Source organism: Borostomias antarcticus (genome assembly GCF_949987555.1).
Source record: "Borostomias antarcticus genome assembly, chromosome: 17".
Classification (NCBI taxonomy): Eukaryota; Metazoa; Chordata; class Actinopteri; order Stomiiformes; family Stomiidae; genus Borostomias; species Borostomias antarcticus.
In genome coordinates this window covers 12,330,348-12,348,572 of record NC_140250.1, presented here as the reverse complement: position 1 = coordinate 12,348,572, position 18,225 = coordinate 12,330,348, and the positions used below count along the sequence as shown (strand labels likewise).

The following is an 18,225-nucleotide window of genomic DNA, read 5'->3' as shown; positions in this document are numbered from 1 at the left end:
GATTAAACATCCGCACTGGCCTATGAACGGCTAAAGATTCCCCAGGCAGAGCTGGTTGATGCTGCTAGGGAAAGGGATGTCTGGGGCTCCCTGCTGGAACTGCTGCCTCCGCGACCCGACCCCGGATAAGCGGATGACGATGGATGGTATTAAAAGACTTAAGCCGGGACCCCGTTGATGTTAGAATTAATAGGCTACCTTTATTTGTGGTACTTGAACTTGTGTCTGCGTTTCTGGCTTGCCATCATGGATGTATTGTTCATAGGCTATGTTTATCGGATGAGATGCAGTTGTCCGGGCAGGTCAGCTAATGTGATTTACGAATGGAAATACATGCTTGGGAATATTTAGACATTTCAAACTTCCTCTGTTAAGGTGGTGCTGGGGACAGCGCAGACGGCCTGCATGGCAGTAAATTATCAAAAATTAGGCAAAATCTATCTATGAAAATAACCTCAGATTGAAACATATTTTGTGGTGAATGAGGCGATATAGGCTTAATGTGTATTTATACGGAGATAAGATTCGATTGATCAAGGGCGAATGTGAAATAGCAGCCAGGAACTCAGCGGGTTATCCGAGATGCGGTAGCCGCGGCCAAAGCTCCTGCTGGCGGGGAGTGAAGCTCTTCAACTCGCCGGTCACTGGCTCCCTGGAGGAATTTAGCCTGGCTGCAAGAACGTTATCGCGAACGGAATGAATACCATCTACTAGCAAACAAAACATGTTCAGTTATATTTAACCTGTTAAAACTAAGATGCCTGGATGAAAAAATAATTTCTCCAATGGATATATTTGACAAAAACAGGTTAATATGCAAGCCGGTTTTCATTGCTAAATCAAAGCGGGGAGAGCCGAGAGAGCCGGGAACGTGCGTCTACATTTCACATAAAGGTGAACTTTTTCGTGGACGCGCGTCGGACAGAAAAGCTCAACTGCGCAAGTCAAAAGTCACCGGAAATAGCCAAATGACTACAAATTTGCCAAGATGGCGCGGTTCAATAGGGCTTCATTGTTGTTAGCGGTCAGTGAATGGAGTGGCTGTATCCAGTTCTATTAATACATCCATGATATCTCCACTAGCCTGGCTTCATCATCCTGAGCACGTGATCTCACATTCTGTTGTGGAGAGAGACCGCGTGATCAGGATGATGAATCAGGGGTGAGTTCAGCCCCGACAAAACATTGCAAAATGTTTATTGAAACTGTAACGGAACACCCTGTGGGAACATGGTAGCCTACATACAGCCACTTCTATGAAGTTTAAGATGTGAAAGAAGGAGGGCTGCTCTAGACTCACTTAAATAATAAGTGACATCTGACACCCCTTCTCTTGCAAGCCTGTCACTCTTGCTGCGTTCCTTTTGTATCGGAGTTCCGGATTTGGCACCTGTGACGATGTCATATCCCAGTTGAATGCTTTCCAGAAACAACATGTGAAAAACCCACTTATATCTTCGTAGTTCTAGCCAAGTTAGCCATTGTTAGCAATACCAGGTGATAACATTTTGCGCATATAAACTTAGTAGCAACATTGTCCACTGATAGATGTTGGACAGTACTGTGTGTATGACTGATTTAATGAGACACATATGAGACAGAAGGGCTAATAAAAATATATAATAAATATTACAGCTTTCACTTATTGTTGATGCATGGAATAGCCATCTTGATTGACGTCAGCAGCTGACGGTGATGAAGTCAGGAAGCATTTTTTACCCCGAGTAAAATGCTAATGGATATCGCGAGTTCAGGTGACATATATGATGACAATTTTGACGTCGACCTCAGGAATCCCAACATTTCTGATACAAAAGGAACACAGAATCTGCCTAGTGCGCGAGGGAGTGAATGAGAGCCGACACAGTTTATAGCGTCTGTTGTCTTGGATGGATAACATACTTAGTATTTATATATAGTTTTGCAAGTCAAATGACGCATTTGGGGGCTAAAAGACTATTTCCCATAGATATACATGGGGAAAGAAATGTCCTGGGAAAGAAACACATTTTCTTCTGGGTATCACTCATGAAGTCAAAAACGACTTTCAATTAACAAGTTTTAATCCATCCATCCATCATCGTCCGCTTATCCGGGGTCGGGTCACAGAGGCAGCAGTTCCAGCAGGGGGCCCCAGACATCCCTTTCCCTAGCAACATCAACCAGCTCTGCCTGGGGGATCTTTAGGAGATGTAATCCCACCATCTGGCCCTGGGTCTACCCCGCAACCTCCTCCCAGCTGGGCATGCCTGGAACACCTCCCTAGGGAGGTGCCCAGGAGGCATCCTCACTAGATGTCCGAACCACCTCACCTGACTCCTTTCAATGCATACTCTTCTCCGAGTGTCTCACGGATGACTGAACTTCTCACCCGATCTCTAAGGGAGACACCAGCCACCCTCCTGAGAAAACTCATCTCACCCGCTTGTATCCTTGATCACGTTCTTTCGGTCATGACCCATCCTTCATGACCATAGGTGAGGGTGGGGACGAAGATAGACCGGTAGATCGAAAGCTTTGCCTTTTGGCTCAGCTCTCTTTTCATCATAACAGTGCGGTAAAGCGACTGCAGAACCGCTGCTGCTGCTCTGATTCTCCGGCCAAACTCCTGCTCCATAGTCCCCTCGCTCATGAACAAGACCCCCACATACTTGGGATAAGGACTCATTCCCTATTCGGAGTGGACAATCCACCAGTTTCCTGCTGAGAACCATGGCCTCAGATTTGGAGGCGCTGATTTTCATCAAAGCTGCTTCACACTTGGCTGTGAACCGAGTGCTGGAGGTCACAGGCCGATGATGCCATCAGGACCACATCATCTGCAAAAAGCAGCGACGCGATCCAAGTGGTGATGAAGTGCAGCCCTGACGGAAGCCAACCCCTACTGGAAACTAATCTGACTTACTGCAGAGGGTGCAGACACAGCCCTCACTCTAGATGTACAGAGATTGGATGGCCCTGAGCAGGGACCCCCTCACCCTATACTCCTGCAGAACCCTCAACAATATCTCTCGAGAGACCCGGTCATAAGCCTTCTCCAAACCCACAAAACACATGTAGACAGGTTGGGCAAACTCCCAAGCCCCCTCCAAGATCCTTGCGAGAGTGAAGAGCTGGTCTAATGGAGAAATGGTCTTTGACAGGGCGTAAGGGAGAGCTCCCGTCTTACTAATGACCTGGTCCAGAGCTACCACAGAACCAAACATGTTTTCAGTACACTGGCCGAATCCTAAACAGCATTGTGATCAATAATATTTCATTCTTTTTTATTTTGGATGGAATGCACCTATAAAAGTAGTCACGTATCAATATCATATCACATACCTATCGATCCCTGATTCAGAAAGGAACTATGTAGTCTCTCTCTCTCTGGTTTATAATTATGGGACTGTAGCACCCCCAAGTGTGAAAACACTGTAAGAACAGCTTATAGAATTTCTATGGAAAATTGTCGTGGGCAAGGCTACCATTCAGTATCATGCTGTACTGTTTTCTGAAGCAGAGTCACTGTTGTTGTTGTTGTTGTTGTTGTTATTGTTGTTGTTGTTGTGTCGCTGTGTCTCTTGTAAAAATTTGAGATGAATGAATGAATCAAAGAAAACACTGGAACTTATGGTCTCAGGTCCATCCACACATCAGATCTGAATGAGAACATCCTTTGTGCTATACCTACAGTAATCCTATTCTACTATCTACACTGCTCCATATTCCAACGCTGTTCTACTTTATCAAAATGTCCTCTGGTCCCTGCAGGTCTGTGCAGCTGAATGGAGAGCGTCTTCTCATGGTGGACAACGAAACGTTCCCAGAGTTGAAGCCAAGGACGCTGAGGGCGGGAAGGACGATAGCCATGCCCCCCATGACTATAGGCTTCTATGTCGTCAAGAACATCAACGCGTATGCCTGCCGTAGATAGTACTGACTCCTGGACCCTGAACTTGACCCCTGCCTCACCTTCAAGATAAAACTGATCCCCCCCAAACCCTCACTCCCAAACTCTGACCTATGTCCCTAACCAATCCTCATTCCATCCAACCCCACCTATTCTCTGACCTTCATCTCTTTCTCTACCATCCATCAACTCTACCCACTCCACCAATGTAGCCCTAGAAAAATAGAAAGGCTTGCCCTTCGTACATAAACAAGGGTTGCACTGAAAACCTTTCGATTGCTCCTCCACTTCATCACCACCGCAAGTTTTCTTCCTCCTCGGACAGAGATGTGTTTTCGGACTGTTGCTCTGTGACGTACTGCTGTGATAAGAGATGGAGAGTCAGAAGGTCTCTGTTCATCGAGTCTGTGGCATCCACGTCTTTGATCATTGAGCCTTCGCACGGTTGCTGGGGCCGAGTCTGCCAAGGACTTCTATCCGTCCAAGCCTGTTGTTTGAACTTGAATCTGTCAAGGTTCAGGGCGGACCGGGAGAAAGATAGGAGAACTCTGCGCAGTGTTTGTAAACCATTACAAGTCAACCGTGGTTTGACTTCATCCTCATCACAGACAGAGCAAACTGTGGGGTGTGTGTCTCGGGCGACTGTTGGATTTGGTGTGCTCTGGGCTTTAGCTCTCATGGCGAGTGTGTGTGTTTGTGTTTGTGTGTGCAAGTGTGTGTGTGTGTGTGTGTGTGTGTGTGTGTGTGGTTGTTTGTTTATGTCTGTGTGTTGGTGTGTTATTCTGTCTCTGCCATGCACACATACAAACAAATCCATGAATCCAAAAGTGTTTGCTCAGACGTTTCAGATAAATCTGAACGACGCATCACTGCCTGTCTGTTGGCCATTGTGGTCCTGCATCATCATGTACAATCCTAATATGCTGCTAGCTTTTTTTGATAAATACTATTCATGTTTGACATCTTTTGTACAGATTTTCCCTAGCCAGTATAACATCTTATAAGAACATGTATTGTATATATGAAACAAGCTAAAGATGAGAGAGATGCGTGCTTGAAATGTTTACCTACATATATTTACACATAATTTAAATGAGTTATATCTGTTGGAAATTGTTTCTTATGTTGTGGGAAAGTAATTGATTGAATAGTACTTTTTTTTATCCTCATGAGACCATCCTGATGTCACAAGCTCACGCTGTTACTCGCAAATCAGTCTGGATACTCTTGATAGAGAAAATTTTGAGCCCGATCGGAAGATAATCTCGCCAATCGACGTTGGTTCTGAGGAATTTGAAATACAAACAGCTATGATGAGCAGGTTTATGACGCACGGACGGTTGAAGTTAGCACGTGATAGAACTTTTCAGATATCTTTCAGATGGTTCATCCAATCACCTGCCAAGTATTTTTGAAAGTGCGTGCCCTTTTCCAAACAGTTTCCAACGGAGAGTTCCCAGATGGTTATATGAAGCAAACCATCTGGCGAGTCAGGTTAACTTTTTCTTGGGTTAGGCTGAAACCCAGTCACCCCCCCCCCACCCCCCAAGTAAAAACAGAACTTCAGCATATGGGATCATATATGTCCTAAAACTAAATCACTCACTCAGCAATTCCTGTTTGATTAAATAGCTTAATTGTTTTAATTTTAGCCATTGATACAATATCCAGAGTGACAAGTCGTCATTGATCTGGAAAAGATAGGTAGGTGAAAGCAATAACTAGAAAAGCTTTTGGCCGTATTGTATCCTTTCTGGTCAGTGGTCAGTAAGAGACAATAGACATAGCCATGCTGTTGAATAAGGAGAAGGAGAGCATCCCTGTGCCTTGAATGTTAATTGTTATATTGATAAGATATTGATAAGAAGAATCTTTCTCCTCAGAATGTGTTCATTGTTTGTGCAGAGGTGTTCATATTTCTTTTTTTAAGAGAGCAATATTTTATTCTGTAAAGTGTGCGATTGGATCTTATTTTTTATTTTTTGTAAAGAAATTATTACATTGACAATAAAAAGAACTCAAGAACTATACTCTTCAGAGAGTTTGCATTTGTCCTGCACAATTATTTGCTTTTGCTAGTTTTTTGCTTCTTTAAACAAAGCACACTGTCTGTATATTACAGTAGCTAGTAATCTCAATGTGAGCAGCTGATTCAAATTCCTATGAACTGTAAGCTGCAGCGGTCAGTGTGAGCTTGACACAGACTCAGCCAGTCTCCTGTCCAGATTTACAGTACATGGTGAACTAAGGAGATGTCAGAGTACATACTGTAGTATCATTCAGGTTATGAAATGCATACAGTAGACAGACATGACACAAAATTTGAGTTCTCATGGTCTATACAGGGATGTGGGGCATTTAGGAGGGAGTAGTGAGGGGACAGTGAAGAGAGGGAGAGGTTAAAGAAAGAAGTGGATGTGCAGTGTATGATTTATATCGGCGCCATGGTGAAGAGAGGATGAAGGATGAAGAGTAACACAAAGGATGAGGAAGATCATCATCATCATCATCATCAGTCTTGCTATCCTCTCATTGTCCAGCCGGCCAGCGGATCAGCGGACACATCATTAAACAAAGCTCTCCTCCTCAAGCCTGGAACACTCACAAAGGGAGATGCTCAGATGGAAACCTAGAGGTTACACACACACACGTACGCAAACACGCACACATACACACGCACACATGCGTGCGCACACTTATTCTCCCTCTACCTCTTTATCACACACAAGCACGCAGGCCCCAGATGTAGTCGCAGCTGGAGGAAGTCTTGGTTGTGAACAGCTAGAGAAAGGAGAGGTCTGTAATGGGTACCAGATCAGACCAGGCCAGATTAGACCAGATCAGACCAGGCCAGATCAGACCAGGCTAGGTCAGACCAGATTAGACCAGATCAAACCAGGCCAGATCAGACCAGATCAGACCAGGCCAGATCAGAGCAGGCCAGATTAGACCAGATCAGACCAGGCCAGACCAGACCAGACCAGGCTACAGGATGCTGCCAGTCAGTCTAGAACAGACCTGGTTCAAAATACTATTTGTAATAATTTACTTACAGTATGTATCATTGCTGATGTCTGCCTTGTCTGTTATTTTTATCCAGGCAGAAACAAGTAGAAACTAAAGAAATTGAAAGGATAACAACGAGTTTACCCTAGGTCTACACAGAACCAACCCAGGCCCTGGCTCTGAGGCTCAGACTTGGGTCATTTGAAAGTATTTGAGGTGTGTTTGATTTAAAAAACGAAAATAAATACTGTGAACCGGAGATGCCACAGAATCCTGATGTTAGGGTTTTTCCTATGGTTCACACAGTGAAGGTTATCCCACCACTAGACAATACCCTCTGTTCGCTCAGTTACTTTAAATTGCTTTCAAAACTCATGGTCAGGGAATATACAACTGGAAACTCCTCAAAAGCTGCGAACCGAAGCATTGCAAGTGCGGTACGTGTAACATGAACGTTTTTTTTTTTTTTTTAACTCAATATAAGGAACAAAATAACAGATTGTGTTGAGCAACGAGACTGGAGTGCCACGTCTCCTTCCCACATATGGTTTGTCTTAAATGAGCCAACTTGGTTGACTTGTAAACAGAATCCCAGACTCATTCACACTCGTTTCATTTAGCCAGAGGTCTCGTCCAGAGAAAGGATCCATGTCCACCAGGTTTTACCCTGAAGGCAGCAGCACATTCACTCACAATCAGACCTCTTTCGCTTAAGGGACGTTTATTCATGCAAACTAAGTGAACCGCATACAAACATGCTACATCATACAGTACTCATACACTCAATCAGAACATACGCGCACGTACACATATGCACACACATGCACACACACACACACACACACACACACACACACACACACACACACACACACACACACACACACACACACACACACGCACAGAATAAGAAAATGCACAGACATGCTTGGGAAGGGAACAAGTCAGAAGGAGCACATCACTGGTCTTTCTCAAGCAAACAAGTTCAAAAAGATGTCAAAGTTAGTATGACAAAAACTCTAAAGAGCAGCTGTGTGATAGTGCCTTGAAGGATTAACTGACAAAAACAATTGTTTCAATCCAACACAGACGAAAAATTGCAAATCAAACAGAACTGTAGGACTCTAGCTCAGTGGATCAGTTTGATTATGGAATAAATCAATGTAAAATGCTAAGAATGCATGTGGTAAAATCAACAGGTTCTTGGAGAGTGATCAGAGGTGCAGCCTTCAGTGTCTAATGGGTAGGCCTGGAACACACTGCTACAGTAGCTAACTTTGTGTCTATAAACAGGCCTCAGCATGTTTCTCTCCACAGAGATATTTACCATTGGTGATTTGTCGTTGTCTAGGATCATTTAACTGCCAATCAATATCAAGCCAATACCAGCCCACCACTGTAGGCGATTGAAGAAAGGATCTGAGCATTAACACCAAAACTGAATGGTGCTGACCAGTTGTGATCAGGTAGGCTAAACATTCTATGAAACTGTTCTGTTTGGCCAGGGGTAGGGCCGCCTTAACCTTCTATAAGGCCCTAGAGCTGAGAAGCTTTGTAGGCCCTCTCTGAGCCAGAAACCACCACAATATTTATATTAGACGTGTGCACCAAGTACTTTGAGGTATACCCACCACTGTGTCACGCAAGGAGTGCGATGCAATACATATTACTTAGTACGCTGACAGTGCAGCAAGTGTGTTGCAAACCACAAAGACTAAATAGCCTAATATAAGCTTTTTCAAGAAGGAAAAAAGAGCAGGACAAGAATCTTTTTGGCCGGTGGGACAGTTAGACTTGCAGCTCAAATGTGAGAGCAATGCCATACAATTAATTAACCAACACAAAGTTATTTAACTGAAATAAAAATAAATAATAATCATAAAAAAACAATAATGAATAATAACGAAAAATAAACATTTAAGGTTATAATAAGCCTATTGGGAGTGATGAGCAATGAGCTTTTTGTTGTCCAACATTTTGACCTATTGTAGCCGCTTTAGATTGCTTGTCACTCTGAAGCATTTCTTTACTCTATAGATAGTTATGTTGTGTCTGTTCCTCATGTGATGTGATGAAAAATTCGACAAATGAAAAAAACAATGTTATATTCCCTTGATCTTCGTAGGCCTGACGCTGATGCCCTGTAAGCCCGTCTATTAACGCGGCCTTGGCCATGAGATAGGCTACTATAAATCAGTACCTTGTGATAATAAGTTCAGGGAATTGCTGTCTGTGGCAGATTGTCTGATTGGGGTCAGGTATTTTTGGAGAGAGACTGCATCGTGTCTGGCTACCTTTGCGTGACAGAAGCTCTTTAGCCGATTTAGCTGTAACCAGAGCCCCTGGAACACTGTTTATTCTCAGTGGTCCAGCCTGAAACATGCAAGACCCCCAATCCCTCCGCGTGGTCTGACGTGGGGGATTTAACCCAGTTTATTCTATGTATACAGTAGTCGGTTTGAATAAGGCTTAATTATGACTGTCTGAGTCTCTGGAAAGCGATGGGCTAGATTAGACGAGAAGGTGCCCCAACAATGATGAGCCTCTGCGTTTTGGACAAGTTTGACCAAAGCAAAGTTAATAAAACATAAACATTTATGTTAGCCTACACTAGAGTTAGGAAAACAGCAAGCTTTACTAAGCTCTGGTTTCCCCAAACACTACACTTTTATGCAGGACAGGACGAATGCAGGCTTACTACTAAGCAGGCCAGTTCTCTAAGTATCCTGGATTTCCAAGATACAGATACAGTTAGATCCTCTTAGATAAGTTAAGGACTCGTCCAATTTTCCCCATGGTCCTCTTGATGATAGAGATGTTTGATTTGTGTGTGTGTGTGTGTGTGTGTGTGTGTGTGTGTGTGTGTGTGTGTGTGTGTGTGTGTGTGTGTGTGTGTGTGTGTGTGTGTGTGCATGCACTTGCCATGACATAGTTATGGCCCCCCTTCTTCTTATGATGTAGGCTACATGTGCTTGAAAGAATATTGACAGTGCAGGTCCCTGTTGCATTCATTGTCATAGCACAATCACGAGTCAGCCACTATTTACTGAAACATCAAAGCATATCAAAGCATTACCTGTTTACAGTGTTGCAGCCAAGATTTTTAATATCTTTCGTACGGTATTTTCAAAATATTCTGCTTTTTTCAACTTTTTTTTTTACAATGGAAGTCAATGGGCGGAATTCAATGGGCGGAACTTGAAATCCTCTTCAGCTTTGAAACCTTCTCCTTTGTAATTTTTTGTGCTAGAAACCTCCTTCAAAGTTTAAAATGTTCAAGATCTTCAGCTGTTCAGCTGAGTGTCAACAGATTTTTTTTTAAATTCTTTATAGTTTTTATGTCATTGAAGTTTCATTTTGAGCTTTTTTAACATTGAAGTGGATGTGTGGAATGTATGTATGAACGTAGTGAAGAGCCATGTTCACCGCGTCGTCCGTGGACCTGTTGGCTCTGTATGCAAACTGCAGGGGGTCCAGGAGTGGGTCTGTGATGGTCTTGAGATGGGCCTGGACGAGGCGCTCAAAGACTTTCATGACTACAGAGGTCAGGGCGACGGGTCTGTAGTCGTTTAGGCCTGTGATCTTCGCCCTCTTGGGAACCGGGATGATGGTGGAGGCCTTGAAGCAGACTGGAACATGGCATGACTCCAGTGAGGTGTTAAAGATGTCAGTGAACACCGGGGACAACTGTTCAGCGCAGTGCTTCAAGATGGAGGGTGAGACAGAGTCAGGTCCGGCTGCCTTCCGGGGGTTCTGTCTCTTGAACGAGCGGTTCACGTCCCCCTCTAGGATAATGTGTGGGTTGCTGCTGAGAGAGGGGGTCGAGGGATTCCATTGCTTTTCAAAACGACAATAGAACTTGTTCAGGTCATTGGATAGGCGTGAGTCGTCAGTCGACTGGGGGGATTTTGGTTTGTAGTTTGTTATCTGTCTGAGGCATTTCCAGACAGCGGACATATTCCCCTCTGAGAACTGGTGTTGGAGTTTCTCTTTCCAGACCACCTTGCTGAATCTGTACTCAGCCTCTTTAAGCCGGTCCTTGTCCCCATTCTTCCATTCTTCCTCTTTCTCCAGCCTTAGTTTCCTGAGTTTGGATGTGAACCAGGGCTTATCATTGTTGTAGCTTATCCTGGAGTGGGTTGGAACACACTGGCCTTCACAGTAGCTGACGACTGATGTCACAGTGTCTGTGTATACGTTTCCAGCCTCTGCTCCCGCCCAGTCAACGTAGCCCCCATCACAGCCACAGTTCCAGCCACGCGCTGGTTTTCTCCTTTGCCTCACTGGACCATGTCTTAAATGTTCTTACAACAGGCTTGGAAAGTTTCCGTTTCTGCCTGTAGGTGGGAATCAAGTGAACAATGTTGTGGTGACCTAGCGCCGCGCGAGAGACAACGTGATAGGCGTTGTTGATTGCCGTATAGCAATGATTGAGGGTGGGACATTTAATCTGCTGTTCGTGTTATGCCATTTTTTGCACCCCCTCCACCAAATGCATCCTCTCGCGCAGGAGTGCGTGAGGACTTGGGCGAAGACAGCAGTCCCTCTGGCCAGGAAATTCAGTAAATCCGCTGAGTTGGTGAGTAAGTCTGGGATAAAGATCGTAGGGGTTGCTCTCCTAATATTAACAAGTTCCTCTCTTGTGTAGGAGGTTTTGCAGCACATGAACTGGAACAAAACTGTTGTTTTAGAGGAACCTCTTACGACATTTCGTTATACTTGTATAATGACAATAAAGCTTTTAATTCAATTCAATTCAATTCAATTCAATTCAATTCAATTCAATTCAATTCAATTCAATTCAATTCAATTCAATTCAATTCAATTCAATTCAAAACAACACATAACACAGCACACCACAACGCCATGGCTGCCCCAGTCGGCGCCATCTTTGGCGCTATACCAGCACCCCCACAGCTACTGCTCGGCCCAGGAGTGGGCTAGAGACACACGGTCTTCACTGAGGGGTGCAAGAGGATTGCCTGGTGGTCACAGACTTGTCCCCGACCACTTCTGACCCGAGGGGGCGGAGTCTCGCCACCATGCCACTGTCCACGCCATGGACCCCACAACTCAGCCCTTGAGTGGGCTAGAGACCCACGGTCTTCACTGTTGGGTGCAGGTCGGTGGCCCAGAGAGGAGTACATGGTCCCCGACTGGCTCTGACCTGAGGGGGCGGAGTCTCGCCACCATGCCAAAATCCACACCACGGACCCGACAACTCAGCCCTTGAGTGGGCTAGACACACGGTCTTCACCGTTGGGTACATGGAGATTCACCGTTGGGTACATGGAGGTCACTGCAATGCCCACGACCAGCTCTGACCCAAGGGGGTGGAGTCTCACCAACACGCCACTATCCACGCCACAACTACGCCCTTGAGTGGGCTAGAGACACAGGATCTTCATCGGTGGGTGCAGGTCAGTGACCCGTAGAGGTCTCTTTGCTTAAAGCATCATCCCTTTGGCATTCTACTTAATATACTCTCTGAGGGTCAATAAGCAGAATTTAAACAACTTGCTAATTTTTCAAGCTACAGGCTCAGTTCAAAGCTCAGGCTGAAAAGTTTCAAAGTATTAAAGTTCTTAGCCTCTTTAGGTAATGCAGTTCAGCTTCCTATTCCGACAGTTTCACATTTCAGCTAAGCTTCCAGGTTTTTTCAGCTTTGACAGTACACTATATTACAGTTTATCTTCCAGCTTTTGTAGCAGTGTATTTAAGTTATAAGCTTCTTTAGGTAATGCAGTTTAACTTCCAATGCTGCCAATTTCACATTTCAGCTTCCAGATTTTTCAGCCTCCAGGTTTTTCAGCAGTGTAGTGTGACGCATTTGACATTGAGATTTTTCACAAATATGCATTTTCAGCAATGCTTTTGCGATTTCGTTCAGCTGCTCAGCATTCACACACATTTTCTGCAGGAAATGCAATTTTCTAGTATAAGAATTAGCATTAACTAACCATCAAAATGGTCAAATTTCAAATGCCTGTAATTGCCTTCTTTTATATATATGTGCAGGTGCAGATATATATATATATATATATATATATATATATATATATATATATATATATATATCTGCACCTGCACCGACAGGGTACATGGTAGTGCTTTTTTCATGTCCAGTCCGTTTGAAGACTTTAGACTTTGAATTTGTGGCCAATTGTTGTTTTTGTTTTTTTTTGTTTTTTTTTTGGGGGGGGGGGGGGATACCAGTTTCTTCACTGTCTTGGATCTCTTAGCTGTTAACACCCTATAGAGAGACCTGCACCACATTTCCATTGACTGGTTCTGCCATGGTACTCTACAGAGTGCTTCCGTAGGTCCTTAACTATCTTATATTATATTATAGTTGTCAGTGGCATGTTGGTTGATTGGTTGGTTTGTTAGCAGATTTACGCAAAAACTACCAGACCAATTGAATGCCGGCCATTCACGTCCATTCATATTTTGGACTAGGATTATGCAAAACTACCAGACCGATTTTCATGAAACTCGGTGGAGCATGGGCTACCTTAGAAATTTTGGAGAGGATCCAAATCACGGGACGGGTCCACAAGCCACCCAAACATGGCCGGCAATTCAGCTGCATTCATTTTTTTGGGACTTTTGGGCTCAGGAGTGAAAATTCCCCCCATTCATTGTCAATGGGAAGGATTGAAACAGACATATCTCAACATGGAAAGGACACAGAGACAGGGTTTGGACTGGCATAAAGTTCTCGACCTAACGAATGCAGCAATACCAAACATGTCTAGCTCACACACACGTACGCCCGCACAGAACCATGAAATACATTCATAGGCGGAGGTCTGTGCTCTCAGAGCACCATTTCTAGTTCCTACCTGATGCCATCAGATTTTTCAAAGTATCCCCTGACTGGCGGGATGCCATGGACTTGAACTGTCGTTTTAGATTCTAGTTTTATTTTTTACTTCTTTACTGCACTTTTAAATATAAATTAATGTGCCTTTTTATGCCCTTGTTATGCCGTTGTAGCCTCATGAGACCATCCTGATCTAGCGAGCTCACATGGCCCAGTTGAAAATGCAATTTCTGAAAATCGTTCGAGATGTAAATCCAGACTGATCTGTGGAGAGAAACAGAATGTGAGCTCACCAGATCATGATGGTCTCACAAGGCTAATGCCTTTGTGTTTTAACTGCTTTTTTGTTGTGTTTTTACTGTGTTTTTATGCTCTGCAACAAGGAAGTTTTCCCATTGGGGATAATTAAAATATTTTATCTATCTATCTATCTATCTATCTATCTATCTATCTATCTATCTATCGTCCGTCCGTCCGTCCGTCCGTCTGTCTATCTATCTATCTATCTATCTATCATAGAATAAATTTCTATAGGTGCCAAATTTGCTTTGGTTTCATGTATTTTCATCAAACAGGCATTTTGAAATGTGCGTTTTAAATTGGTTACTAGTGCCACCTATAGACAAAGTACTGTCATTCTTTCTGCTGCATGTCCTTGGGTCTAGGGCAATACACCTGTCCTGTATTCGCGCTCAGGGCGGAGCGAGCTCTCTGCCAGCAGGCATTATCCCCACCAAGCTGTATGCTCACAAGTGGGAAAAGAGAGCCGGGCTTAGAGTCAGCGAGAGGAAGGAGAAAATAAGGAGACGCCTGCCATCGATTGTAATGGGGAATGTAAGATCACTCAACAACAAGAGGGATTAACTCTCAGCTCTTGTGAGAAGCCAACATGAGTACAGGGAGAGTAGCCTGCTTTGTTTCACAGAGACGTGACATGGATATGTACTGGACTGCACAGTTGAACTACAGGTGTTCACGCTAGTGTGAGCAGATAGAGGACCAAACAGTGGTAAGAAATCGGGGGGAGGGCTAGCAGTCTTTGGCAATGAGAGATGGTGCAACGCCAGACACATAACTGTGAAGGAGAACACCTGCACTCCTGACATTGACCTGCTAGCGATAGGACTGAGTCTATACTATTTCCCTCGTGGATTCTCGCAAGCTATTGCTGTCCTTGTTTATTTCCCGCCTCGGCTGTGACTGTGCTCGCCTGTGACGTCATCCACTCCACTGTTGCGGGTCTCCAGACAAAACATCCCAGCGACTTCATTACCATCAGTGGGGATTTCAACCACGTCTAACTCTCCAAAACACTGACAAACTTCAGTCAGTATGTGAAATGCAGTATCAGAGAAAACAAGATCCTGGACCTACTGTATGCTAATGTGAAAGAGGCATACAGCTCCACCCCCCTCGGCAGATCAGACCACAACCTGATACATCTAGACCCTAGGTACACGCCTGTTGCTAGGCGGCAGCCGGCTACTACCAGGACCGTGGAGGTGTGGACTTGTGAGGTTGTGGAGAACCTACAGGACTGTCTCCTGACCACAGAAGGGCTGTGGAGAACCTACAGGACTGTCTCCAGACCACGGAAGGGCTGTGGAGAACCTACAGGACTGTCTCCAGACCACGGAAGGGCTGTGGAGAACCTACAGGACTGTCTACAGACCACGGAAGGGCTGTGGAGAACCTACAGGACTGTCTCCAGACCACAGACTGGGAGCTGTTCGTGGAGGACTATGGGGAGGACATTGAAGGCCTCTGCTGCTGCACTACACGCTACGTCAGCATGGGATGTTTTTTTCGGCCGCTTTCACCAGTATGCCACAGAGTTCCAGGTACGCCTCGTCCACGTTGTTGGTGTTAAGTGTTGGGAGGCACCTCATGGATCTATGGGTAAGGAGGCGGTAGCGTTTCCAGTTGACCTTTCAGAAGTTCCATCGTTTCACCGGCTCGCTCGGGACAAGGTCCACGAGTTTAGGCATGGTTATCAGCGATGTTCGATGTTGGGACCGCGGGAACTTTCATAGCACATGTCTATCAGGGAGCCGGTTATCAACACCGACGCTTGCGAATGCCAGGACAGGATTCTTCCCAGTTTTCCAGCGACCTGAGACAAAGCTGGCTGCCCCCTTGGGATCGTACAACAGGGTCAGGCTGTTGTTAGCTGCCCAAGCAGCCAGGTTTTCTCCGTCGGATGTATTGGTGCTGTACCCCCAATCTTCATGCTGGCAATTGAAGTCACCAGCATAGAGACAGGGGTGGGGGAAGACTGGGAGATATGCTGATGTGATTTGCGATGGCGGAGGCTTGTAGACGTTGACAATTTTGAAGCCGGCAACGTCCACGCACAACCACTCAATCTCCAAGCCAGTCGGGAATTGGTCCTTTGGTGGACAAATGTAGCGAGGCCATGCTTCCTGCTTAGGATAGACCCAGCTAGAGCAAAATTTGGGAGAACTAGCTTATCTGCTGTTACGCAGTGGGTCTCCTGGAGGAGGATGATGAGGGACTTGGTGGTGCAGGCCAGGTGCTCGATGACATTGATCTTACTGGGGGGGAGCCCTTCGGTGTTCAGCTGCAGAATTCTGGGTTGGGAGCCGGCGGAGCTTGCCCTCCCTGCCTGTGGCAGCACCTTCAGCCACAGGCTCATCCCACCTAGGTGCAATACAGAATGGTTCAAGTGCACCTTTGTGCCTGCGGTCATCAGACTCTACAGTGCCTGAGTGTTTCTGTGTTCCTGAGTGCTGTGAATGTATGCATACATGTACGTATGTATGTGTGTGTGTGTGTGTGTGTGTGTGTGTGTGTAGTGGAGTATGGACATGACAAACAGTTTACTGACAACATTCTACAGACCATCTCACTGGAATGTTGGGGACCCTGATAAGGACCCCTCAGACCTATCACACCCTGTTCTCCCCATCCCCCACGACAATAGATCCAGGCCAGGCCACATTCCAATGCAGACCACTCAACAGCAGACTCACACAAAGTGAGACAAAGGAATGACATTCTGTGCTTTGTTTCTTTAATAAAGTGAAATTGCTTTATCCCAACCATGTGATGCAACCACACAAGAATAAGCCATGGGAAATAAAGTTGGGGCGTTGATGCATTGTATTTGTAACCAAGTGTTACTGTGTGTTATAAATAACTGATTATATGCTGTTAAGTCCACCTAACCATGTTTGGTATCAATCTGAAGCTCATGAAAATCATGTATCAGTTGATTATGCATGTTGGGGAAATGTAATATCATATTGAAACCATAACCGGGATATTTGATGATTCCAGACCCCTAAGGGAACCTGGTCTCCCCCAATAGGTGCCTGTCTATGCAAACAGAACACGCCTCATTTCCTTACTACTTAAGTATAGATCAGACAGGAACTCCCTCTCTTGTAACCCTCCTGTAACTCTCAACTGCCAGGGTCTGTGTTACTCCAAGTAACACGTGACCCAGGATCCAAGCTTGTGCCTGGTTGGTGAAAATCAGCCTGTATCTGTGGAATGCTGAACTGCTAGCTAAGATCTCTGTAGTTGACACCAGGGTTTTAGGAATTTCTACAAACTCTTCAAACGATCCACCTCTGGAGAGAGCAGAGGTTTTGAATGAGACATTTGCAACTTTAACCTCCACGAACATCAACGTTTGCGCAACACTACCATCACGGTTTCAATGGGAGCGCAAGCGCGCTGCCCCCTTCATCGAACCGAGCGACCATCACCTCACGTGCCTCTTCCATTATCCGAGCCGACAACACCTCAGGACACCGCGCCTCCAAACACACCACTCGTAAGGTTGCATCCAGCATTCTCTTTTGATGTGGTGTGATGCCAAGTGTTGTTTAAGCATTAGAGGATTCAGGATAGGCTAATCTATGACATCATTCTTTTCATTCCTGCTGTGTTTTCATATTGCCACATGTGTTTTTTCCATCTATTATTGAATTGTGTTGTAATATTATTTTGATAATCGATTAGTATAACTTCAATAAACATTATTAACTTTTGATCATGTTCTAGCGTCATCACATGATCTTTAGGTCAGTTGATTGAGTCAAGACCTCCTCCTGCAGACTGAGATTGATAGATAAATTAGACTAGTGATAAAGGTTATCTGTTTCCCTGTACAGAACAGGGTGGTGCCCCATATACGAGTTGATTTAATGTATTAAATCCATTTTCCTTCATATTTGTGATAACCGCGTTATAATCATAAATTATACCTAGTCATAGTCATAGTTCTAACACGCTACAGTGTGTGTGTGTGTGTGTGTGTGTGTGTGTGTGTGTGTGTGGGTGGGTGGGTGTGTGTGGGTGTGTGTGTGTACAGGTGCATCTCAGAAAATTTGAATATTGTGGAAAGTTCATTATTTTCTGTAATTTAATTCAATAAGTGAAACTTTCATAAATTATAGATTCATTACACATGTAGTGAAATATTTCAAGGCTGACTGCCTCCATGCCACGCTCCACGTTGATGCAGTAATTT

General features: G+C 44.7%; 1 protein-coding gene across 1 annotated transcript in view; it reads left to right on the top strand.

Annotated features, from left to right (window-relative positions):
• The window catches only part of hpse2 (heparanase 2), a gene marked incomplete at both ends in the record, with an annotated part of 168,878 nt that extends 164,962 nt beyond the window's left edge, over positions 1-3,916 (top strand). The window contains one exon of the mRNA XM_084452250.1: positions 3,754-3,916. Within this exon, the coding sequence (XP_084308376.1) occupies positions 3,754-3,916 (163 nt within the window). The remainder of the gene's footprint in view (positions 1-3,753) is intronic.
• Between the last annotated feature and the right edge of the window lie 14,309 nt (positions 3,917-18,225).